Genomic DNA, 27,366 nt, shown 5'->3' with positions numbered 1-27,366 from the left:
TTCAGTGCATCTGGACTAGGGTCTCTTTTATGGCAGGTATGGGGGCGTAGGCTGATTTCCTTTCCCAATTGCATTAAAAACAGGGTGTGCATAGCTATGCTATGGGATTGCTGTGCATAGCTGTGCAGAGAAGTTATTTCCTGGGCAAGCAAAGCCCAGCAAGCCACTCTCCGCTTTAGACACTCTCCCAGCATTGAGGCCCTGATCCACTTCCTGCGTTCTCTTTTAGAACGCGGCCCAGGGTTGCTAGGGGAACGCTGAAAGAGGCTGGCTACTGAAAGGTAACTGTAGCAACAGCAAACTCACCACCTCCTTCTCCCTCCCCTTTCCAAGACCCCCCAGTGCATGAGCTTTGCAACACATTCTGACGTTGCTGTTAATATAGACTGCTCTGCATCTGAGTGCAGTTAAAACAATGCACTTCTAATTGCTTTGTTGTAGATAGAAGTATGTTGCAAGCTCTGTCCCCTTTGCAGAAGGAAAACGATACTGCAACGCACATGGCTTGGGCATGAGGTTTTGCAGGGAGGGGAAAGACGCCTGCTAGATTCCCAAAATCACCATGAGTGACCTGGAGTCTCTGGCGGTGCTGAGGGACGATGACCCTAGGTACTCACTGCAGCTGGAAAATAGAAGGAGGAATGTTTTTGTGACCCAGTTAGGGGAACACAGGTAGGTGATCTCACTTGCACTCACATTTTATTTCCTTGAATCTAAAGTCTAAAAGATTGTTAAAGTGAATGTGTCTGTGAGACTCCAGTGTCAGAAATTAATTTCACCTTTGCCCTTTGGCTTTCTAGAATACTTAAAATAAAATGACTAGATTGATTAGTACTGTAGTAACTTTTACAGTAAACATAAAAATAGCTCCCACCCTGAGGAACTGTACTGACTGTAGAGCTTGTGACCTAGAGGCTGCGCTATCTATGATGATGCTCTCAGGCTGGACATGTTGTTCACTTTTGACAATAAAATTATTGTTTGCAATATTTGAACATGTTCGTTTATTGTATCTGAATCCACTTTGTAAACCCACAATAGAGTAGAAGACAGCAAGGCAGTCATTTAAATGTACAAGTTATAGAGGATAGTAGGGTGTCTTAAAAAAAAAAACACCATGCATAATGTGACACACATGCACAATTGGCAAATTTAGCCCTTAAAGTCCCGGACAGATCTGGGAAACTGAATATGTGCAGCTGCTGCATATATGTGCCTTGTTAATCTGTCTAGTTTGTTGTTTGTAATGTGGCCATTGCTGTGGTTTCTGCTTGCCAACATACTATAATTGTGACATATGTATAAATCTACCATATCTGGTTGACATTCTGGCTATTTCAGAAGTTATGAGAGGCCAAGGATACATAGTTCTCATGTATTTTGGCGGCCATTTCTCTTTTTATAAAACATCTTTTCAAAGGAATAAGTAACATACCAGATATGCCCATTAATTCTAATTGTGCACTTTTAAGGGCCATAGCTAGAGTTTTATAGCACCCTGGACTCAAAGATATCAATCCTTAATAATGCAGTGCTCAGACTTATAACCCTCATGACCTCAAACAAACCAAAACAGAAAATGATACCTTGAGAGCTTCGCAGTGGGATTAATCTTGTAATACAAATCTAAATTCTTGTTCCAGTTCTACCTCACTCTGGCCTGTGGGCAGGTCACCTAACTGTACCCAGGGGTCACTTCTTTTATTTTTAAAACAAAAATAACATCCATCTGTCCAAGTACTTATCCGTCCATTTGATAATACTTCTATACATCCTATGGGTATTGTGGGAATACTAAATTAATCTTTTATAGAGTTTCACTAAGGAAACCAGGGCATACAGGCAGTCCCTGAGTTACGCGGATCCGACATATGTCGGATCCGCAGTTACAAACGGGGTTTGCTGCCTGTCTCCCTGGTCTGCTGGAGAAGCAAACGGGAAGCAAAGCCTCTGAGGACGCCGGCAGAGGGACAGCCGCGGCGCGTCTGGGCTGTCCGCTGCCCGCGTGCTCCGCGGCTTTGCTCCACGTCTCCCCAGACCAGGGAGACGGGGAGCAAAGCCGCGGAGCACGCGGGCAGCGGACAGCCCAGAAGCGCCGCGGCTGTCTCTCTGCCGGCGTGTTCCGCGGCTTTGCTCCCCGTCTCCCTGATCTGCTGGAGACCAACAGACCAGGGAGACGGGGAGCAAAGTGGAGCAAAGCCGCGGAGCACGGGGCAGCGGACAGCCCAGACGTCTCCCATGTCTGCTGGGGGGGGAGGGGGCGCAGCTAGTACGCCCCCCCCCCCCCCCAGCAGTCCAGGCTTTTCTCTGGACGCCTGTGGTAGAGCAGCTGGGGCGCTGCCGGTTAGTCCCACAGTGCCGCTCTGGGCGCTACTGGACCAACCCGGCAGCACCCCAGCTGCTCTGCCCCAGGCATCCTGATTCAGCCGCTGCTGGTCAGTTTCAGCAGCGGCTGAATCAGGATGCCTGGGGCAGAGCAGCTGGGGTGCTGGTGGATTGGTCCAGTAGCGCCGAGGAGCAGCGCTACTGGAGCAACCCAGCAGCACCCCAGCTGCTCTGCCCCAGGCGTCCCCAAGTCAGCCGCTGCTGAAACTGACCAGCGCTGACTACAGGAAGCCCGAGGCAGAATTGCTCTGCCCCGGGCTTCCTGGAATCAGCCGCTGATCAGTTTCAGCAGCAGCTGACTTGGGGACACGTGGGGTTCTTAAGTTGAATCTGTATGTAAGTTGGAACTGGTGTCCAGATTCAGCCTGTTGAAACTGATCAGAGGCTGATTCCAGGAAGCCCGGGGCAGAGCAACTCTGCCTCGGGCTTCCTGTAGTCAGCCCCTGGTCAGTTTCAGCAGCGGCTGAATCTGGACGCCAGTTCCAACTTACATACAGATTCAATTTAAGAACAAACCTACAGTCCCTATCTTGTACGTAACCCGGGGACGTACTTACTTCTAGTTGTAAGAGAAGGACCAGGAAACATTTCATGTGTACACAAGTGGTCTTTTTCAGGAGTGTCTAATGCTGTAAAGACCATTGAACTCCATTTATCAGCAATAGAAAAAGGAAGTGTCTACCCTACTGGGGTCTGAACATGTGGATTTACAGAAAAATAGGTATTTTAAATCTAGTAATTTTAAACCTAGTCATCTTCCTTCACCGTTAATCCAGGATGGCTACACAGTGAACCATGTCTGTATATTTAAAGACACATGTAGCTATATTTGTGTATTAACTGTGTGCAATCATGTATGTAAAATGAGGATTGAACCTAAACTCTCAAGCACAAATAGCAAAATCTTGTACCACTTGTGTGATAAATAGGGCCTTACCAAATTCATGGCCATGAAAAATGTCATGGACTGGGACCTCTGTTCTGCCTGATTTAATGTGGTCTCTTCAATGAAATATGGCTACTGTAAGGGTGCCGTGATATAGTCACCCTTACTTTTGTGGTGCCTTCAGAGCTAGATAGATGGATAGAGAACTGCAGCTGGTGGATGAGTGCGCAGCTTTGTAGGTAGTATCACTCCCAGCAGCAGAGCAGAAATGAGGGTGGCATGGAATGAGGGGTTATTACTTTTGAGGGGGCAGGATAGGGTGAGTGCCATGGGCAACTGCTCAGGGCACTGTGGTCACTCTCCCCCCCCCCCCCCCCACACAACCAGCCCAAGGCCCGTTTAACCCCGAGTGCTGGGTCCAGAGCCAGAGAGGGGCATGGCTGGGGGAGATTTGGCTAGGCAGCTGCTAGTTGTGGCTGGGCAGAGATGGGAATTCCTATTCCCAAGTCCTATTTCCAGTTATAGGAAGCTCTGCAGTTTCTGTCTGGAAGCCCAGCTTTGAAGGCACCTCTGCAGCCATCAGCAGCACAGAAGTCAGGGTTTCAATATTGCAGTCTCCCTTCTATTGCGGCTCCCATAGTAACAGCACCAGGGAATTTTAAATTCAAGTATCTGAAACTGTGAAAGTTTAAGATTTTAAAAATCCTATCATGAAATTTACCAAAATACCCAATGAATTTGGTATGGCCCTCGTGATAAGTGAGTGTTAGCTGTCATAATGGGTGTGTCTACGTGGCAAAGTTATTTTGGAATAACAGCCGTTATTTTGAAATAACTATGCAAGCATCGACACAGCAATTCCATTATTTCAAAATAACCGACAGCTTATTCCGACTTTTGTAAAGCTCATCCTATGAAGAATAACGCCTATTCCAAAATAGTTATTTCTGTATAGGGGCTGTGTAGACAGGGCAACATTCCCCCTGTAGCTCCTCCATTAGTACCAGTTCCCACCTGCCACCACCCCCTCACGCTGCTGCCTCTGTGGGAGGCAGAAGCATGGCGAGGGAGGGAATGCAGCTCCATGAGAGCCAGCACCAATGGGGAGCCAGATTAAAAGCCAGCTGCCCATGTGCGCTGGTGTTTGCCCCCCTCCATCTATGAAACAGAGGCAGTATGGGTGGAGGGGCACATGTAACTTAAAATTAACTGATACGCCTAGGTTCATCAGTTAATAGTTTAAATGGATACACGCTCACATCCCTAGAACAAATTCATGCAGGAAATGCAAAGGTTTCCAAACATCTGAGCAGGCGAGGGGTGGTTAAAAATGGACCTTGATGACTCTGATGAGCACCAGCAACTGGGCCGTTAAAAGTCCAATCAGTGGTATAGAGAGGGCCTCCAGCTATAGTTTCCCTTCCAGAAGGAGCCACCATGTCCCTGCAGCACCCTGGTGCAGAGAGGCTCCACATGCTGCCCCCGATCCATGTGCTGGCTCCACAGTTCCCATTGGCAAGGACAGTGCCTGCAGGCACAAGGGCAGTATGGAGAGTCTCCTTGGCCCCCCATGCACCTAAGGACTGTGGAGACCGGGCGGCTGCTTCCTGGGAACCCTGGTAAGCTCCACTAGGACCCTACACCCCAAATTCCCTCCTCACCCCAACCCTTATCCCAGCCCTGAGCCCCTTCCTACACCAAACCCAAACCCTTTGTCTTTGGCCCTACCCCAGAGCTCATACCTCTGCTGGATCCTGCATTCCCTCCCACACCTTAACCCCTTGCACCAGCTAGGAGCCCTTTCACACACCCTGAACCTTTCGTATCTGGCCCCATCTGGAGCCTTCAGCCCCATCTGGAATCCTTACCCATCCCCCGCTCCCCAACTCCCTGCCCCAGTTGGGAAAGTGCGTGTGGGTGGCAAAGAGCAAGGGACAGAGGTAGTGGGGAGGGAGTGAATGGGAGTGGATCCTCAGAAAAGGGGCGGGGCCTCAGGACAATTGGCAGGCCAATGGTATTCGGTTTTGTGTGATTAGAAAGTTGGCAACCCTAGACAAGGGAGATTCTGGAGCAACCTGACAAAAGGAGTTGTGGAGGCAAACAACTTCTCTTCCAGAGAGAAATGGACAAATCAGAAAGCAGTTGTGTGACTGGGTGCTTGTGATAGTGGGGGGAAGTCTGAGCAGCCCTGGGACTCTCAGTTTATGGTCCTAAAAACACGTGTCATAGTTTCAGGCACTGGCAGAGGTTCTCCTCTCTCCTCCCTCCCCATATATTCTGGGAAGCTAATTTTTTCTCTGTCCTCTGAAGCAGCACGGATGGCCAGGACTGGAGATGGGACACTGGGCAGGACGGACTGAGGTTCTAGAGGCCACTGAGCATTCTCTCTCTCGGGTGTTTGGCTGGTTGACTCTTGCTCATGTGCTCAGAGTCTAACTGATCCCCACATGAGAGGTTGGGAAGGAATTTTTCCCCAGGTCAGATTGGCAGTGAGCTTGGGAGGTTTTTGCTTCCTCTGCAGCGTGTGGGTATGGGTCACTTGCTGTGTTTTATCTGGGTCCATGTCACTTAATCAGCTCCTGCCATTGCAGGGGCCTTGAGCATTAGTGCCTCAGTCCCTCCTATTCAGCCTGTGGCACACAATGGTCTCCTGTGAGTCTTATTTACCTTAGTCTCGTATACTTTGCTGGAGTTAGTGGGCAAGTGCAGGGTGGCCTGTACAGAAGAACAGGTTCCCCCAGCTGGTCCCTTTGGCTTTAAAGAGTACGTCTACACAGCAACGTTATTTCGAAATAAATAGCATTATTTTGAAATAACTTAGTCCACATCTACACAGCAGGCAGTTATTTTAAAATAATGTTGAAATACTGTCAAACTGGGGGACTTCTTACTCTGACTCCTATAACCTTCATTGTATGAGGGGTAAGGGAAGTCAGAGGAAGAGTGCCCCATTTCGAAATAAGCGCTGTGTAGATGCTCCCAATTTTGAAATAAGCTATTTCGAAATAAGCTACACAATTGACATAACTCAATTTGCATAGCTTATTTCTAGCTCATATCTGCTGTATGGACGCACCTAAACTCTGTGGCTACATCTACACCGGCATGATTTTCCGGAAATGCTTTTAACGGAAAAGTTTTCTGTTAAAAGCATTTTCGGAAAAGCGCATCTAGATTGGCAGGATGCTTTTCCGCAAAAGCACTTTTTGCGGAAAAGCATCCGTGCCAATCTAGACGCGCTTTTCCGCAAAAAAGCCCTGATCACCATTTTTGCGATTGAGGCTTTTTTGCGAAAAACAAATCTCTGCTGTCTACGCTGGCCCTTTTGCGCAAAAGTTTTTCAGAAAAAGACTTTAGCCCGAACGGGAGCAGCATAGTATTTCCGCAAAAGCACTGACCATCTTACATGAGATCGTCAGTGCTCTTGCGGAAATTAAAGTGGCCAGTGTAGACAGCTGGCAAGTTTTTCCGCAAAAGCAGATGATTTTGTGGAAAAACTTGCCAGTCTAGACACAGCCTGTGAGTCTGATTTGACGTATCAAAAATGTGTCCTTCATTTTCTCCATATAAAGGTAACTCCTCTTTGTTTTCCCAGGGAAGAAGAGGATAAAGATGTTACTCATATTCCCATCATCAGAGAGGTTAGATGGGTTTTTTATGTCTCCTTCTTTTGTGGCTGAAGGCCATTGGGAACATTATTCAAGAGCCTTCCCTGTGTGTGTCATCAAGATGCAGATCACCTGTGTCTGTCTATATGGGCATTGTATGGCCCTCATTGTGTAGGATCTGAGTTTGGTGGCTGGACGGGTGAGATGTAGAAACTCTTTTCCTCAGGAAAATTACCTCAGCAACACATATCAGTTGCAGAGGTGATGTGATGACACTGTGGAAGAAAGTTCCTTGAAAGAATGCTGCAAATACCTGATACAAGAGGTCTGTACAGATGTGGGACTCTCAACCGTGGCCAGGCCAAGCCACGTCATTATGTGGGGGAATTTCTTTTGCAAAAGCACCTCTGTGTTCTTTTTCATGCACACACAGATATCAAAGGTAAGTTGCCAATGAGCAACCCTACGGTAACAAACCAGTGGGAATGCAAAGCAGAAAAAAATATATTCTGGTAAGGAAACAAATTTCAGCTTCAAGCATCCAATAACCGCAAGCCCAATCAGGGATGTGAAGGACTAGTCGACTAGTTGCTTCCCTCCCCCCGGCTACCTCTATCAAATAGAGGCAGAAAAGTTGGGGGAAGAAAAGGAGGTACTTCAAAGCAGCAGTACCGCTTGAAGCCTGGGGCCAACTAGGGTGTCCCCAGCCTGCACGCAGTGTTTCAAAGTGGCAGCGTCATGCAGAGCCTGAGATCAGCGGGGGACCGTAGGCTCTGTGCTGCACTGACACTTTGAAACACTGCCGCAGCTGACCCCAGGCTCCACATGGCTCTTTCACCTTTGAAAGGCAGAGGCACTCTAACAACTCTATTGACTAATCGAATAGTTGATGCAAAATGCATCGACTATTCGATAAGTCAATTACATGATACCATCCTTAGGCCCAATCCTGACATCTTTCATTAGGAATGACTCCCATTGACTTGAATCGGAACCTGGCTGTTGAATGCCATAAGAAGTAGAGAAGGCATTTAGTAATGGCTTCAGGACTGGGCTAAGAAAAAGTCTCTTTAAGAACAATGCCAAACCTCTTGAGGTTGTAGTGACACCTGACATTCTATTGCAGCTAATTATCTCTGTAGTTGGGATGTCCTGTCACATCGTAACGGCTGCACAGAACTGTACAATCATCTTCTCCTTCATTATAATGGCAGCTCCACATTTTAGATCAAATTTAATTTTGTTTGCCTCTCCCCCCCACAAATCTGAGGTTCTATCAGTGATAATTGTAAATAATTTACCTCAGAAATGCTACGAATAACTCTCACATGCAGCACTGAACAATTGTGCGCTTTATGGGATTTTATCCATCTGCCGAAGCATCTAATACAACATGGTAAATGCTGGTTTTTCCTCTCATTTATCCCAGTCTCATTCCATTAGCCAGGATAGAGTTATTCTTGGATTACATCAATGGAGAATCAGGTCTTGTATGTGTTGCATTACCATCAAGATTGGATTGTAGAAAATGTTGTCTGTGAGGAAATAAATATAGCCCAGCTGATATTAGGCCCCTCAACTGATACAGCTTATTTCCCTCCATATGAATTTTTTTTCCCAGCATTATTGTCAGATTCGGCAAGTTGGGAGCTCTCAGGCCACTGTCTGCCCTCAGTGCAGTCAAGGAAAGCTCTGTCATTTGCCTTAATAGGATAAGGACTTGGCCTTAACACTGCTGCATTCATGTTCTTGTTTGAATCCTTCTTTTCGTACTTTAATTTGTATCTTGAGGGCAAGGGGGAAAATATTATTTTGGTTAATACATTAAGACAAAAAGTAACGATGCACTGAATTTGCTTTCATGCAAGACCCAGGGGAAATTCAGAGGGATTTATGTGCCTCTATTGACTTGAAAACCCAATTCCACTTGCAGGCCCCCAGCAAGATTCTTGAGACTGATGCAAACTCTTTGCAAAAAACCTTGATTCTGAAGAAAGAGGTGGAATTTGATCATGTCACAGCAGAGCTGATTGCTAAGAGGCGGGAATTTAAAGAGCGGATGGAAGCAGTGGCTAAGCAGAGAGCACAGTTTGCCAAAAAGCAGCAGGATGTAAGTATAATTTCCCATCTGTGTTATGAGAAGATAGCACTCAGGGTCCCTGAGGAGTTAGTCCTGGTCTTTTCACATAGAACAGAATTCTGTTCTGTTGGTTTCCACATCTGCACACTTATTTCTGGGCTTCGTGCAGTCAATGGTGTATTTGAGCACTTGGCAGAGTCATGTTCGAGCAGGCCAGAGCTGCAAGCTGGTACACTTTTTCACAAGCAAGAGCAATGTGCTCTCCTTCATTCTCTTTGTTCATAAAGTGGTACGAATTACTTTCATATTGCTCCATTAGGGATGGAGATCTTTATAGACTGACTTTCCTTCTCTCTGCTTATTCAGGAAAACACATAGGGCTAAGTTCAGCAGCAAGGTAAATGTTGGTGTGCCATACCTAGGGGGGATCTGATTCCTAATCCTATAGCAATATAAATGGAAACAAACCCAGATCTTTGTAGATTTGTAAAACTTTCAGTTAATAAGGATAAGCAAGCAGAACGTGCACACAGTTCATTGATTTTACACAAAGTCCCTTCCCTGAATGGAGTGTTGCATTGGTTTATTAAATATGTCATATCTCACTCTCTTTTTTTTCTTTTTTTTTCTTTTGCTTTGTTTTGCCAGAGCAGAAATCAAGCTCTTAAATTTGACAAATTTCTTAAGGAGAATGATGTGAAGAGGAGGCGCGCACTCCAGAAATGCCAAGCAGAAGTAAAAATAAATGAAATAAAACAGAGGGAGATAGATAAGCTGGTAGCAGAACTTGAAAAACTCAAAGTCAGGTATGCAGCAGGCCCACTAGTGTTGTTTAATTTTTTTTTCAACTACTCATTTACTGAGTTCTACTGTGTTATTTTACATATGTGTTTGTGGCTTAGAAGCCTAAACTTCAAGTTTGTTTTGCAGTAAGCTACACCTTCAAGGTGTAAGTACTAACAGAATTAGCTCAGTTTTTCAAATATCTCAGGTATATAACTTCAATCCCATGCAATGTATGGAGTGGTAGAACAGAGCTAACCCCTATAGTTGAACCCATGCACATTTTATGAAACCTTAGATCAGAATGCTTAGACTTTAAGAACATAAGAATAACCATACTGGGTCAGACCAATGGTTCATCTAACCTAGTATTATGTCTTCTGACAATGGCCAGTGCCAGATGCATCAGAGAGAATGAAAAAAACAAGGGAATGAATGTGTAATCCATCCCGTTATCCAGTCCCAAAGCTTCTGACAGTCAGGGGGTTTGGAAAACCCAGATCATGGGGTTGTATCCTTGATAATCTTAGCTAGCCATTGGTGGACCTTGCCTCCATGAACTTATTTCTTTTTAAACCCAGTTATATTTTTGGCCTTTGCAACATCCCCTGGCAACATCCCCAGGTAGACTTTATATCAGTGTTTCTTAAATTGTGTTCCACGGAATACTGGTGTTCCGTGAACAACTTGCAGGTGTGCCACAACCTCTTCTTTGTTTTTGTTACTTCTTTGTTTTGTTTTGTATTTTTGTCTGACAACAATTTTTGGGGGAAAGAAAATTTTTATAGGTGTTCCACATAAAAAATATTATTGTTTGGTGTTCTGTGGTCTCAAAAAGTTTAAGAAACACTGCTCCATATTGTGTGAAGTGCTTCCTATTGTATAGCTTTAAACCCCACTGTGAGGATAATCTCTGAAGTCTTATTAAATAATTGCCCTTACAGTAGCTGTCCTCTAGTTATCTGGTACAGAGGCTGACTTAAATGATAGGTAACGTACTACAGTTAGTAGTTCTGCAATTTCATATTTGAAATTCAGTTCTGCAATTTCATATTTGAAATTTCAGAATCCTTGGGTGAATACCATCTGGTCCTGGAGATGTATTACTGTTTAATTTTTCAATTTGTTCCCCAAACTCCTCTATTCACACCTCAATTTGGGATAGTTCTTTAGATTTGTTACCTAAAAAGAATGCCCCAGGTGTGGGACTCTCCTCCATATTTTCTCCAGTGAAAACTGATACAAAGAATTAATTTAGCTTCTTCACAATAGCTTTGCCTTCCTTGAGTGCACCTTGATCATCTGGTTGCCTCATGATTGTTTGGCAGGCTTTCAACTTCTGATGTAATTAAAAAAATATTGCTGTGTAATTTTGTGTCTTTTGCTAGTTGCTCTTCATTTTTTTTCCTGCCTAATTATACTTTTACACTTGACTTGCCAAAGTTTATGCTCCTTTCTGTTTATGTTGGTAGGATTTAAAAGTTTTAAAAGTTGTCTTTTTTGCCTCTGCCTCTTTTATCTATTTAACCTTCATGGTATTTTTTGCTCTTGTTGTTGTTTTTTTAATTTGGGAATACATTTAGTTTGAGCCTCTTATTGCTTCACTTTACACATTTATGAACAGGGCTTGACAAGCGGCAGCGAGCGCTGCTCACCAGCCGCGCGGTTTGGCATGCTGCGCATATGCAGACCATGCTGTGTATGCACTGATTGTGCTGCAGTGCCGTGCCGGCTTAAAATCTACTCGCCCTGGGCGAGTAGATTGACTAATTTGTCGAGCCCTATTTATGAAAATATGCTATGATAATAGTAGTACAGTAATGCCATTCTAACAACACTAGCTTCCATGTAGTGTTGAGAGATTGAACTGATCGGGCGCATTTGGATCTTCTGAAGGATGCCATGTCAATGGCTATGTCGAGACTACAAAGTTCCATTGGAAAAAGATACGGAAATTGCGAACCACAATTTACGTATCATTTTCCGCTTTTCTTCCGAAAGAGACTTTTCTGACAATTGGCCCATCCATGCTGGGCCAAATGTTGGGGGGAAAAAGCCTCTTTCAGAACATCCCTTCTTCCTCATAGAATGAGGTTTACAGGGATGCTGAAAAATCGCGCTGCTTTTCCAAAAATATTTTCGGAAAAGCAGACTCTTTCCTCGAATGAGGCAGAGCTTTTCCGGGATATCAGAGGTATCCCAGAAAATCTCTGCAGTCTAGATGTACCCATTTATATTCAGCATACTTGCACCATTGTTCTCATTACTATCAGGGAAATCCTTTTTCGTGGAATAGTGCAAGCATGACAAGAAGCCATACTTGACACAGGGGATTTATGTAATTATCGCCCATGGCTTCATTGATTTTTTATTAAACCTTACACATCTCTTGCTGCATTTTTACAGACAACAGAATCTGCAGAAGAAGGCAGCCAAGCACAAAGTGTATGAAGATTTCCTACTGAAAATGATTGACCTGTTGCCTGATAGTAAGTGCTCTTACACTGGCTCTACAGTTTCTTTAACGCATACTATTAGTAACGTCCACTGTTTCCTTTTTGCTCCTGTAACCTGGCTATGTAGCCTAATCATTGGCAATAGTGAGTGTCTTTATAACTAAAGGGAACCCACATATTCTAGAGTATCTGCCAGCTTTTGTTCCTCAGTCACGAACATGCCTGATAAGCAGAATTTCGACCATCGCAATATAATTGAGGCAATTCAGTGAGTCAAATCTATTTTTGTGTGGCCTGTATTGTTTTGTCTGATGGGCAAGATAAATTGCCCAGGCCTACCTGGACCATACCAATAGGCCAATTCTGATAGTTATGCAGGATAAAAGTAGGTGGGAATATTGTCCCCACTGTCCCTGTACTCAAGGGCTAGTTTAACCCATCTTCCCTTTCCTAGAAGATATACTCATCTATTCAGGGAGTGGCCTGGGGATTTATTATTTTTTTAAATGGAGGTATTTTATTTCTGCTCCATTCTGCATGTTTGATATAGAAGGCAAAGTCTGACATGCAGCTTATCCTTGGAAAAGAATGTGAGAAGGGTTCAGGCAGTTCTTAGCTCCTTTAGCAGTTTATTTCACAACCATGAAACAGGTCCCAAGAAAGCTAAGCGTTACCCTTGCAGTGGGCAGATCCATAATGCCAAGCAGCAGAGTGATGGTTTACAGATGTTTCCTGCCAGAGCATCAGGTGCCTTTTAGACATCCTGGGCCCAGACCATTTCTCCTTCCCTATTTTTTAAAGAATGGGAGCCACTAAAAGGTGTTCCAAACTAACTTCTCATTCAGTCTCTCAGCCTGTGAGTTGCAGCCCACGTGTTGTGATATCATGAAAGACAATCGGGGGTAGAGGAAGTAGAGGGAGGCATTAAATATTTTATTACGCTATAAAATGAAGGAACTCTTTCTTCTCCATTCCCCACACCCTAATCTCTTGCCCTGCAAGGTAAGCATTCTCTGACAATATCTCAATGCACAAATAACAATGATAAGCCTATAGAATTTATCATTGACACCTTGCTACTCTTACTATTATACAAAATGTAATGAGGTTATAAATATTTTTGCTTTTGACTAAGGGGTCACCAATTTTAGCTTATAGGAGTGGAAGAGTTATATTAGCACTTCTAGTTTTAAATGATGTGTCTTATTTTTCAGTGTATTCCTATCAAGCAAATATGGTGCAGCTTTTCATTTGCATATCAGATAAAGGATCAGATACTTAATTGATTATTCCTCATCTCTCATAGAATAATTGCATCAGAACTTCTGTCTGAGGTCTTTCAGGTATTTCACAGCGTGGATCTCTAGCCTAGATTCTAGCCTGAAGTGATAATTGTGCACTGAAAGATAATCAGATTATTTCAGATAATCAGAAAGATTACAGATTATTATCTCTTCTGACAGCCACTTAACATCTAGTTAGGTGTTAAGTATTTAGGTTATACATCTCTTAGCAACATTCAGAACCTGAGCTATGTAAAGTTACCAGATTTCCTTCACAGGGTAGTCAAGTTTGCTTGATGGGATCACCTGTTTAAATGACTCAGTCTTCATGACTGAAGAGTAGACTCTTTTATGCCAGATTTTACTTTTGGTACAAAATCTTGATTCCCTTGTCTCATTCTATTGCTAGAGAACCTGAATCGAATTGTTCCAATTCAGCACTCACAGATTCTCTTGCTGTTCTTTGGTACAGGTTGCACCTCCCAAACCCGGATTTCTCTGGTCTGGCAGGACCACGGATGTTTGTTGATCAGAGAACCCCGGTAACCTAGTGGCAGGAGGGCAATTCAGGAAGGGCTGAGTTGAAGCAGCAGGATGGGGTAGAAGCTTGCAGCAGCCCCTGCAGCCTGCAGCACTGGTCTGTGTCGGGGCAGCCCGTCCCGGGCAACCTGCGGAAGTGGAACCAAAGCCGGGGTTGGGGGCAGCCCCCAGCAGTGTGGGGCTGGAGCCCAGGACAGCCCACGGAAGCAAGGCCAGAGCCTGCAAGCTGCTGCAGGGTTGGGACTGGAGCCGGAACCTCTGGCAGCCCGACCAGGGCCAGAGGCAGCCCCCAGCAGCTTGGGTTGCTGGGGCTCGGCAGGCAGTCTGGCTGGGGCAGCAGCTGCAGCGGGAACAGCAACCCAGCAGGCAGTTGAGCAGGCTTCCCCCAGCTGTCAGAGTTGGCAGCTGGGAGCTGTGGAAGGGAATTATCTCTAGTCCAGCAAATTTCCTAGTTCAGGACGGGTCAGGTCCCGAGGGTGCCAGATAAGAGATGTCCAACCTGTATCAGTACTCTGCCCTGTGAAAAACTATTGTCTCTGGCCAAGCATTCGACAAGTTAAATGTCCCTGAAATAGAACTAATGCCATCCAGTGGTAGAGAGATGCAGCTACATTTAAGTGCATCTTAAAATGGGCTGCATTATAGTGTCATAGAGACATTGTCATAAAATTTAAGGCCAGAAAGAATCACCAGATCATAGTGGGACCTTCTTTATATCACAGGCCACCAGCCCCACCCAGCACCAACCTTTGGTCTAACTGAAATTAGACCAAAGTATTACAGACCACAGGAGACCAGACTATTGTGTGCCACAGGCAAAAATAGGAGGAACTGATGCACCAAAGCCTAAGGCTCCTTCAATGGCAGGGAACTGATTAAGTGACATGGACCCAGATTTTCCTTGGCAACTGACCCACACCTACATGCTGCAGAGAAAGGCAAAGAAACAAGAGGTCTTTTTTGTTAATGTCAGATAGTCATTACAACATTTCCAACTCCTGCAACTTTATCATGAGTCTCGCAATACTTGTTTATCTTAAACTCCCAGCCCCTGAAGTCACCTGAATGTGTAAGAATCTCAGCTTTCATTTTAAAAATGTCAGCTTGTGGCTGTGGAGAAAAGGTTGAAAATGAACATTAAATGCTTCAAAAATGGAGATGCAAATATAAAACTCCACATTTAATATTTTTTAAATATATATTTTTTAAATCTCATGATGTTAAAACTTCATTGGCTTTGAATGCTTGCTGTTGGCAACACTGAGTCAATTTTCATGGGAAAAGATTTATGTAGCATGCACAGGGCCCGGTTGTGCACGGTGCTGGCCTCTCCTGGAAAGTGCATGAGTGGGGAATACATGATATTTCCCAGGAGCCACCCAGGAGCCACTCAGGGTATGTCTACATTGCAATAAAACACCCGCAGCTGACCCATGTCAGATGACTTAGGCTTGGGCAGAAAATCAGGCTATGGAATCTGGTGAAAGGAGAGGGTCCACTGCCCTGGCTCCAGACTGAGTCCCACAAGCCCTTGTCAGCACATGGGCCACCTGTTGGTGTTTAACTGCAATGTAGACATGCCCTCAATTCCTTAAAAGAGCCAGTACATAACTTGAAAAGAAGAAAAATAGTGTCTCTAATGCACTGTAAGCTAAACCCATTTCCCCTTTGTGCTGTGTTTTCCCTCTGCTCTGCTACAGACGATCTAGGATGTGGTGCAGACTTGGTCATTGGAGCTGTTATCAGGCGGCATGACATGCTGTTGTCTACAAACCAGACCTTGATAAAGAACTCGATCGCTCTGTCAGATGACTATGAGAAAAGCCAGCGTGACCTTGAAACCTTGCTACGGGAACATGATACCACAAAACTTGTAATGTTATCAAGCATGTTATTTATACATTAGAATAGTAGTTAGTCCAAGAGTGCTAAGCCATATCCTTACAGTCTGATTCAGTATAATGCTGAGCACCAGTAACTTTCACTCAACTCTTAGATAGGATCTATCCTCCAGCCCTACCGAACTGCCCAGAATTAAAGATCAATTAAAGATTGTGCCAAGTGATGAAACTTTCAGAAATTAGTCCAGCCAAAATTGGCAATTCTAGATCCCTATGTAATTGCTGAAAAGGATGGTTTTTTGAATATTGTCGTCTGATCACAAACACTAAGTAAGTTCTCATCATGTGATTACCCTGGGCAAATTTCTGCTATCAGATGAGTGATCTCAATCTCTATGGCACCTTCTGCATTCCCTCCCTCATCAGAAATATCCCATGGTTACTAAGTCAGGCCCATGGGCAGACTGTGCAGTAATGGTCCACATTATGGATCTAGTAGCACAATGTTGACCCACATATACAAACATGGCCACTGAAGCAGATTCCTTAAAGAGAAATTTCTAAGCGTGTTTTGTTTTTAATCAGTGAATAATCCTTAATCTTTTCAGAGGGTCAGATCCAGGCTCCTACATAGGAAGAGGAAGAGATGTAGCAAAGGCCTGGCTCTTCAGCTCAAGTTATAAAGATGTATGGTTCCCAGCTCTTTCAATGGCCTTGTTCATTGCTTTGTGTGTTGGCCAAGATGGTGGTCATCACAGTAACATCTGAGTTGCCCCCGGAAGCATTTTTCCTTCAAAGGCCAGGAACTTGACATCAGGGGCCAAATTCTGTGCCCAGTTATGTCAGTTTAAATCCAGAGTGGGGAAGTTGACCTAGAATAACTATGCTGGAGTTGCTTCCTATTGTGGACACTTGCCTTCAAGAATAAGTGTGTCCACATGAAGAAATAATTCAGAATTGCTGTTGCTCTTTAAATTTGCACCCTATATGATTCCAGAGTAACTTCCCATTTGAACAAGCTCTAATTGTATTGCAGTTGCTTTAGACTTGCATCACTGTAATTGAGAGCGGAACTGCCCCGTCTTCCAGATTTGTGGCTACGGACCATGCTGGTAACCTAGGCTATGCAACACTCTTTGAACAGATCCAGCAGCCTCTGTGTGTGACTTGCTGTGAGCAGAATAGTTAATTTGTAAAGTGCTTTGGGATCCTTCAAATTGAAAGCCACCCGGAGAATAGGAAGACACTAGGACTAGATGCCTTCTGCAGTGCAGTGCACATCTCAAGTGAGCATTCTTATTTACCTTGCCTAGATGCTGATTAGGGAACTGTCTGAGCTTCAAATGACGTACAACAGAATACAGGAGAAAAACAAACAGCTGGATGTCATTATTAACCATGAGAAAGGTCACTTCCGATATCAGGTACGTTCAAAAGAGTCCTCTCTTCCGTCCATCACAACATGAGCTATGGATAAAACAGAGGAGACCCAGGTTCAACCTGAAAAGACTGGCACACAAAAGAGATAACAAACATTCATGGCCTGATCCATCTCCCCTGAAGGCACCTGGGGGAGTTCACAGCATGCACTCCCAGAAGTCATTAACTTGGTTCTAAGACACATCATCCCTCTTCTTAGTTTGCTATCCACTTACTTTCATTTAGTTTGTTTGGTGTTTGCTGTGGGCTAAATTTCCAAGTCAGGGTTTGTCCTCATTGAAATTGGGGGTGGGAGGAGGAGAGAATGTTGTGTGAGTAAGGAGCTCAGAGTTGGCCCTATATTCTTAAACTTCAGTTCTTACTAAAAAAAAAGTTAAAGCCACAAACTACCTTAAAATCTGCAGCAACTTGCTCCAAACACGACATCTTTAGTGATTTCTAGGGATGGATTCAAGCTCTGTTTACGCTCAGGATTTGCCCCTACAGCCATTACTGACTAGCCCTTGATGTAGCTACAGCTCTGCAATCCCCTAAGATTGGCAGACAAAGTGGCTATAGACCATTCCTTGTGGCCAGCAAAGCTTAGCCCAGTTTCAAGCAGTGGATTTGAACTTCCTTGATTTTGCTAGGAATGTATATTTGTGAAAACAGCTTGTCACTGAGCCCTGAAATAACTTCCCTTATTTCAAAATAACAAGCGGAGCATCCACACTACCAAGCCTGTTATTTTGAAATAATAACTCTTGCTTTCCACGAGGAATAACACTTATAACACTTTGAAATGGTTATTTCAAAATAGCCCAGAGTTATTAAAAGTAATTACTCCCCAGTGCCTCCTGGGTCAGTAAGTCGAGATAATGCCTCCACATTAAGAGAACCTGCCCTGGACTAATTTTGAGGCTTCCATGTAGTGTGGATGGACTATTTCAAAATAGTTATTTTGGGAGTTATTATTCCAAAATAAGTTACTTCAGAATAATTTCCTAGTGTAGACATGCCCTGATTGTCTGAACTATGTAAATCAGGAGTGGCCAAGCTGTGGCTCTTGAGCTGAATGCGGCTCTTTGCTTAAAGAAATGTGGCACTTGGTAGTTCTGCACATATGCCCCAGTACCTGCTCACAGCCAGCCGCTCTGCGCACGCGCCCCAGCACCTGAAGAGAGAAGTACATGGCGGCAGCTCTGGGACCCAGGCGTTGGGTTAGATCAGGGGCGAGGCTGGGGGTGCCGGGCTCTGGGGGGTTCTTTGGATTAGAGCGGAGGGGTTGGGAGTGCCTGGCTCTGGGGGAGAGGAGGATTGGGTTACAGCGGGGGACTGAAGCACCTTAAACTCAAAGTCTTCATGGATGCAGAATAAGACAGCCAACACAGATGCCATATTTAAATTCCAGGGCAAAAAAAAATCAGCATGTACCTGGTTTACACTTTGTTTCTTCAAAGAAAATTCAAAGGCTATTGTTTGCTAGGCGGAAGCAATTATTCTGAGATATGAGTCTCTCCCTTATTGTTTTTGAACCTCTCATATTTGCAGTCTAGGACAGACCTGAATTTTTAGAACTATAAAAAAGCCATAATCTTCATAAGTTAAAAAAAAAAAAAAACAAGAGGAAACCGTACCAGAGATCAACAAGCTGAAAATTGTGCTATTTTACTTCTCAGTTCAGTTTAATTTTAAAAAACTCACACCATATAATAGGGCAGTAATGTTAAATTTAAAATACGTGGTAGGGATGGTTTTTTTTTTTTTTTTTTTTTTTTTAGTGTGAGAATATTATTGTATTTTAAGGGGTTGGTATTTTTAAAAATGTGATGTTTGTTCCTTGTCAAGTTCTCTGAAGATCTATGAAGTGGCTGTGAATTTTTTAAGTGACTAGAGACATTTTTATTGGTTTTTGACAAAATGTCCTGTAATGTTATTTTTATCACTACATTTTGTGTACTATATCTATCTATATATAGATATATACAAATAAATACATAATAGGTGGTTCTTCATAATCTATCCACAGCTATTTTGGCTCTTCGTCTCTAACTGATTGACAGTCCCTGGTCTAAATAGTCAAGGCTTTGAAGCATAATCTTTTCTACACAAGAACATGTTCTTTCTCCTATAGCTGAAACCTTGAGCAACTTCTCCAGTCTAACTCCTGATCCGTGGACACATCCATTCCATATATGAGTTGCTACCCAGTTTTCTCTGTTACATTTCATCTCCCTCTTGACCATGTTTCCCAGCTCCCTTTCTGGTCTCTCCCAATTCTCTCTCAAATCCAATTTTCCTCCAGTTCCGCATCCTTCTGTTTCCCCGCTTCCACAGCTCCCTCTGGTTTCTCTTTTTCCCCACTCATTCCTTCATCTTTCCTAGGTTTCACTTTCCTGCAGTGACCTTGTTCTGTGCCTCTCCTGACCCAGAGCAGACACTTAGCACAGCTCGCTCTCACTAGTGCTGCTGCTTCTCACCAAGTGAGACAGCCATGACAGCGAGTGGGAGTCATGCCATGGACTGGGACATAATAGACAGCCCAGGCAAGAGGCAGCAAGGGCTTATGGGAACATTGCCAGGCTTGCACACAGTCTGGAGGGATTCCAATCCTACTAGCCCCACAGGGGACAAGACATCTAGAAGGAGGGAAACGACACAGTTAAGAGGGGGATTCCCCGGTGTAGACTAGAAGGATCAGTGTCAGTGTTGGTGGTTGCTGAAGCTGAGGATTTATACCTTGTGCAAAGAAGAGCGCAAAGTGAGGAGGGAAGAGGGAAGCTTGGATAGAAAAGAGGAGCCAAGAGAGGGGATGTAGGAGGAAATGGCGGCAGAGGTATAGGTAGCAGCACAGCTGGGCCACTTTTTGAGAAGAATCTAGATCTCACAGCAGAACTGTTTCCCAGTCAAACTATGCAGTGAACTTGAGAGGTATTTCCTCTTCCTGGAGGCTGGCAATCCTGCGTACATGTGTGCAAAGTGCTTGGTGGAACAAAATTGATCCATGTCATTTTTGCCTTTGCAGAGTCAAGAACTAGGCAGCTTGTTGCTAGCTATCTCCAACCTGGCTGAGCAGTGCCACATGCAGCACTATGGCCCCTTGCAGGAAATGGAATGGTTGTCGAAACTGGACATGATCCAAGTAAGTAACACGCTGCTGTAGGATTTATAGAAGAGCTGCTAAGGACGGTGTGCTGCCTGCTGCTGAGGGAGTACAGATTTTATAGGCAGCTAAAATTTTGATGTCTGGTTCATTCAAGGATGTGTGGTTTGGAGCCTTCTAGCAAACACAGCAATGCACGCACTAGCAGCATGCGTAGAGGCTGGCTATCTGTGCAGTGGGAGAGGGCACACTGTGTAGCAGTTAAAAACCAGAACTGGGAATCAGAAAACCTGAGTTCATTTCCCAGCTCTCCTAATGACACATTAGCTATGTCCAGACTGCAAGCTTCTTTTGGAAGAAACTTTTCCAGAAGAGATCTTCTAGAAAAGCTTATTTCGAAAGAGAGCATCCACACAGCAAAAGCGCAACAAAAAAGTAATGATTTGATGCCATCTCGCATTTCAGTTGTGATTAGTATGGATGGAGTAGCCACCAGGGCACCAGTGTTATTTCCCGGGGGCCTCTTCTTTCAAAAGAACTCCCTTTTCTGCATCCTCCCACACCTTTTTCTGAAAAAACTTTTTTGGAAAAAGGCTTCTTCCTCGTAGAAAAAGGTTTACCACTGTCAGAAAACCCCCTCCATTCTTTCAACTTTCTGTCAAAAGAATGTAATAACAGTGTGGACGTAAGTATAGTTTTTTCTGGAAAAATGCTGCAGTGTAGACATACCCATTATGTACTATGTGATGGTCAGCAAGTCACTTCTGGCTCTGTGCCTTGGTTTCCATCTGTAACACTGGAGTATCATTTCCTAACCTCTCCAGTGTCCTCTGAAGCTTAATCAAGCAAACCATGTAAAACAATGAAGTTCAGGGATACAAGGTGCTATAGCAGAACAAAATACTATTATAGTATTACAGCCATGCAACATTATAAAAAGGAGTTCTGGTCTTTTTTGCTATCACAATGTAATTAATTTCAGTAGATTAGAACCCACTTAGTACATCTGCCTGCAGACAGTATGTAAAGCCATTATAGGTAGACTTGTAGTTCTTGACTGAAATATGTCAGAACATGTTCTCCAAAGCAGATCTTTCTAGGCCTCAGTCCTCTGGGAACAAAAGACTGTGGAGCAGAATATCCTAGAAGAAAGCCTCTGAGCATGCAGGGTGCTGGTGTAAGTGAATCCCTATGGAACCCTAGTTATGGATATGGCGAGAGAGAGTGAGAACTGTGCTGAACTTGCCAATTGTACTTAGCATTTAGAATTTTCTCATGTGTTCCTCCCATTCCTTCCCCATTGTGAGTTCACAGAAGGACCTCCTGTTCACAGAAGGGAAAACGGAAGCACAGAGGGCATGTGTCAAAGTAGGAGTCAGTGACAGAGGCAAGAATAGAACCCCAGGGGTGAACCTCAGATGAGGATATAGCCCTGTGTCTCTATGGCCCAAATCCTTAAAGATATTTAAGCATTTAACTCCCCAGTGGGAGGGCTGTGATATGGGATGGGGAGGGTCCAGGCCTAGGATCTTAGGGTGAAATCATGGCCACACTAAACTCAATTGGAGCCTTGGCCATTGATTTCAGTGGGGCTAGAATTTCACACCTGTAGACCCAATGCTATTTTCACTGGACCACTCTTGCCACGAGTACATTTTCTAGTGGATGGCAAAATCTCTGAAAGGAAATAGTGATGGGAAGAAACAAAGCTTTCTAATTACAGCTGCCAAAAACTCACAGGGTGAAGTTCTGCCCCATTGAAGTCAATGGCAAGTTTACCCAGAAAAAGTAGCATGCCCCAGTCTTTTGTACTAATTGTAGTAAATGCTCTGATATGCTGTTAAGCCAAGTTAAAGGTCCAGTAAGCAGCCTACATGTGAATGCGCCATTACCTTCACTGGGATTGTCATGCATGCCAGGCTTGCAGGATAAGGCACTAAGTAGGTGCACAGGGAACTGGGTTTCAGAGCAAGTTGTCAGTCCTTTCCTCAGAAAGGGAAGTAGTCTGAATGTCCTGCATAGCCTTGTTCTTTAGGCACTCAAAGTGCAAGGCCAGGCCTTGGGACCTTAGCTCTGGACTGGCCACCAGCCATTCTTCAGGCCGTCCTCACTGTAAGTCCAAGATACATTCCAAAAAACTTGGACTTATAGCGAAACAACTTAAAGCAGGGAATTTTTTTCCTGCAGCTGACTTCCATTTGTGCTGCTTTTTTTTTTTTTTTTTTTTTTTTTTTTTGTATGCTACTTCAGAGCGGGGAACAGGAGGACTCATAACACGTCAGTTCCTACAAGCATCAACTTTAGTGCAGAACAGATGTATACAAGGGTGACTGGTAGCGGGGATGCCCTGTACTGCACACACTCTCATTCACCATGGCATTCAGCCTACTCTTGGTTATGAGGCTGGGGCTGGGAGACATTGTACCTACTGGTGGTTACTGTACATTGCTGAATTGGGGCAGGGTGGCTGCAGTGCTCTGGGATCAGCACTGCAGCTCATCATTAAGGTAAACCCTGGGAACCACAGAAGCCTGCAGTACCAGTAGTGTCATGCACAGCTCAACTTAGGAACCATGATTGAAATACCAGTACTGTCTGCATTGCAAGGCAGGGGTTTGGGCCATGTGGTACCTGCAGGTTTTCAGCAGAAACAGTGTTTTAGATACAGGTACGGTGAAAGTAATGCTGACCATCTATGTGTTGTATCATGCAAGCAAGGTAGTAACAAACTTCAACAGGCCTCTATTTAACAAAGGTGAAACCTCTTTACAAAGCTGCTGCTGCTGCGCCCCTCTGTAGCTCTCACTCAGGCCTGGCCCATCTCCTCCCCCCTCCTTCCTGTTTCCTGTGCTTCCAGATTCCCAACAGCCAGTGCTCCCAGTTCTAATAATTACAAGCAGCATCTAAAACACCACACTATGCCAATTTTAAACATGCACTTACAGTTCAGACAAGATTGTAGTTTGTGTAGGGAGCTTCCTGAGGACTGGAGGCATTAGAAAGAATTGACACAACTGATTTGCATTTTTTATAAATGGCAGATTAAACCTCCAGTTTAGCAAGATCCTGAAGCATATGACTAACTTTAAGCACATAAAGTTAGCCATAAGTTAAGACCCATTGACTTCAGTGAGAATATGCACATGCTTTAAGTTAAGCATGTGTTTAATTACCTTGCTACAGTGGAGCCAGTGAGCTTAATCCTGCATCCCTTACTCAGAATATCTCACAATGGACAGTATTTAAAACTGCTGCTTAGTATCATCAGAGAGACTGCATGCGAGTAAGGGCTGCAGGATGGAGTCTTTCCATGAGTGAATGTCTGCATAGAAAAAAGCATGTCTGCATGTCTCTTTTTGTACTAGGAATTCATACTGGAAAAAAAGCATATTCAGCAATTAGCAGCTCATGCTGATGAATCTGGGACATTGCTATCTAATCTTGGGGACCAAACTCAGAGCAGAAAAATGGGAATCATCAAGAAGAAGTTCCAAAGCCAAGTTCCAGCAGACGGTGGTGTAATTCAGCTGCTTAAAAACATGGGAAAAGCATCATTGTGACACTTTTGTATTAATGCATTGCATTTCCAAAGCAATGGAAGAGAGGAAATATACCTGCTTCCTGAGATTTACTGACTTTCCTATTGTAAACTGCTTCTTTCTAGTGACTTCGTATTTAATATTTGTGTCTACCGTACACACATAAGTTTGGAATCGGTTCTCCCAATTATTGGACTGTAATTCAGAAGCCAAAAAGCCCCTCAATAATTCAAATGAAAATTACATTGGTTTTGGTATAGTGATTATAGGATTGGTCCATTACTAACTGTGGGTTTTATTCCTGACCCCGCCAGAGAAATTAGTAAGGTATTCATTTATGGTATTCCATTCTTTGACCAAAAAGTAAGACAAAAATTAATACAATAATACATATTGGATCACAGTGTGAGAACGGTTAGTTGTTTGTAAAACACACAGATCCTTATCTGAAAATTGCTATGTGTAGGCCAAGTTTCATTATGTTGCACTGAGTGGTTTTTATGTGTGCTTGTTTGAAATGACTTCTGGGGACAAGTTCTAAGCTATACTGATTTACAGCAGTTGGCCCGAGACTTTTTCAGTGTCATAACAAGGGTTTCAATTCCCTGTTGCTAAGAGAAGAAATTGAAATAGGATGTACAAAGTGACTTATCGACTTGAAAAGCTAGAGGAGCTTAGATTCAGAGACCAAGAAGTTCAGTACTGGGTTAATGGCCTTTTGACCCAGTTCAAATATAACATCAGTTTAATAGTTTAGAGATTCAGATGGTCAAGTCTCCCATGACACCAAAGGAATGAGCCAACTAATAATGGCTTATGTGCAGGGGAACCATTATTAATTTATTACATTTTATTGTGTGTTGCACTTCCATGTTTATTGTTATAGGTTACTGTGATGTTCAGCATTCATTCCTTCACTTCTCACAGTTTAGATCACAATTAAAGTAAATTTTTAGGCCCAGTTATTACAACAAAGCTCCCAGTCATGGACTAGCACCTAATTGTGCTAGGTGCTGTACATACAGAGAAAAATATTGCCCACTGCACCTTCTTGAGAACTAAAGCAAGGGATCAGTTTCAGAATCTCATAGATTAATTATCCTCCACTTGGTCTCACTCCTTGTCCAAAACAGAATCCAAAACAGCTGGCTGTGTGGTGCTCTTGTAAGAATAAAAAATCACTGTTCATTCTTGAGATGGGAAATTGATCTTATGTTGAAGTGTGAGAACACAATTTACAAGATTAGGGATTTTTTTCCTTCTAATTGGCACTGATTTGTGCCTCAGTTTCCCCATCTATAAAATGAGGATAATTTTTCCATTAAGTATAAGTCAATAATATTTGTAAAAATGCTTTGAGATTCCCAGGTGGAAGGTGATATGGTTAAAAAAATCCAGAGTGGAGACTGTCTACATTACTCATTCAGATCTTTCCCCATTCTTGTTTTCTCTGCCATGATTAGATGTTATGCATTTCCTTTGTGTATTGCACCTTCCACATCTCCCAGCATGAAGTTTTTCAAAGGAGAAAACCGATGGACATCACTTTATACAAACTAGGGCTGGTCAAAATATTCCCATCAAAACTGTTTTTGAAGGAGAATTGGGTTCTTGACTACACAAAAATGTTTTTTGAAATATTTCAGCTACAAGCTAAAATATTTTGGCTGAAAATTGGAGCTGTAGTACCTCCTGAGGAGTTGCAGTTTGCTCCTCATGTTCCCTTTCTAGACTTTCTCCCATACTGCACCTTGCTCAGAAACTCCATAAGCTTCTCCTTACCAAGAGGGCCAATCAGAAAGCATTATGAGTCCATTTGTCTGAATTTGACTTTTATGATAATGTTGATGGACAACAATGATGTTTATTTTAAACTATTTTAAAATATTTTATCAATTTAAACTTTCACAGTTGCCAGAAAGTGGGGGACTGGGGTAGAGTGTCCATACAATAACCATTTAGCAACAGAGGATGTTAAGATTCAAAATGTTAAAGCTTTAGAACAGTTAAAACACAAATTGTCAACATCTATCAAAATATGCCAAATAGATTTGCTAAAATCAAACTCTAAGCTCTGAAGCAGCATTTTTCTTCTTTTGCCTATCTGTAAATTTCTGTCATTGCTGATGGGCAACATTTTGATTGGTTTGTATGGTGAAATTGACATTTACTGATACTTAAAGATCTAATCCTTTAAAGCCTAATTCTGACAGATGTAGTGCATCTGATGATTCCAGCCCACAGAGGAGCAAACAACAGCTCCCAGTTTGTGCCACCACTCCTGTTTTTAGCCAAATTCTTAGGCTATGTCTACACTTGCGAGTGTCCACACTTCAAGCCCATTCTTGCGCAAGAAAGTTTACAGTAGATCGTCAGATGTGAGGGCTTTTTGCGCAAGAGCTATTCCTCTCCCCAAGAGGAATAAGCCTTTTTGTGCAAGAGTTCTTGCACAACAAGGCTCGTGTGGACGGGAACAGGGGTTTCTTGCGCAAGAAACCCCTATGGCTTAAAATGGCCATCAGAGCTTTCTTGCGCAAGAGAGCATCCACGCTGCCATGGATGCTCTTGCACAAAAGCACATGGCAGTGTGGACGCGCTCTTGCACAAGAACTTTTGCGCAAGAACTCTTGCACAAAAATGTATTGCGCAAGAAGCCTGCAGTGTAGACATAGCCCCTGAGTTTTCAGAGGGGAAAAATGACATTTCAAAGAAAACAAAATGTTTTTGCTTGTCAGAATTTTTCATGGGGGGATAAATGTGCAGATGAGCACTAATGCTGAATTCTGGGTCTCATGGGCTGAGACCCCAGAACAGAACTGAAAGTCTGATTTTATGTTGATTTTAGTTACACCCAGATAGAGCTGGAGTAATACAGTTATCCCAGATTGACACCAGTGAAACTTAGAATGTAATTTAGCCCTTAAAACTTCAGCAGCATAAGGCCTGATCCTCTTTGCATTAAATGTGTTTAGTCATTGATACTTGTGCAAAGTGGTGTAAAATGCTATAAAAAAAGAGCACAAAGGTGGTGGTGGGGAGAGGTAAAATAATACCATTCTGATTTGAAAGGGTTCTACTTCAACTCTGCACAGCTATAAATAACTATGAATTCATGGAAGTGGAGCATCACGTAATGTTTATTGGTAGCACTTCTATGTGCAGACTAAGCCTTGGAAGAATTCAAGAGAATTATACCAGCTGAAGATGCTGATCCCGAGCATTGATCAGTTAACATCTGCATAAGCAGTTGTATTCCAGATTTAGACCTGTGGAAGAAGTCCCAGAATTTGGCCTTAAATGTCTACCATTTGCTGATGTGTTTCCTTGTTTTGAAAGTGTGACTGTCAGTTGAAATTAAAGTGGATTTCTTGGCACGTTTGTCATATTAATTGTGCATATATTTTCAAACCAATCGTTTTGCAGTTATAAAATAAATAGAAAAA

At 43.4% G+C, this 27,366-nt stretch overlaps 1 protein-coding gene across 1 annotated transcript; it reads left to right on the top strand.

Annotated features, from left to right (window-relative positions):
* Window positions 1-339: 339 nt before the first annotated feature.
* On the top strand, window positions 340-27,366 carry CCDC197 (coiled-coil domain containing 197). The gene is made up of 9 exons (XM_006133676.5): window positions 340-672; window positions 6,867-6,912; window positions 8,813-8,989; window positions 9,608-9,765; window positions 12,149-12,231; window positions 15,722-15,894; window positions 17,176-17,286; window positions 20,307-20,423; window positions 23,750-27,366. Exons 1-9 carry the CDS (start codon window positions 563-565, stop codon window positions 23,942-23,944), a joined length of 1,170 nt encoding a protein of 389 aa, XP_006133738.1. The 5' UTR covers window positions 340-562; the 3' UTR covers window positions 23,945-27,366.

The sequence above is a fragment of the Pelodiscus sinensis genome, chromosome 5, assembly GCF_052426305.1.
Source record: "Pelodiscus sinensis isolate ZL-2025 chromosome 5, ASM5242630v1, whole genome shotgun sequence".
Lineage (NCBI taxonomy): Eukaryota > Metazoa > Chordata > Testudines > Trionychidae > Pelodiscus > Pelodiscus sinensis.
This window is presented reverse-complemented; position numbering and strand designations above follow the sequence as displayed.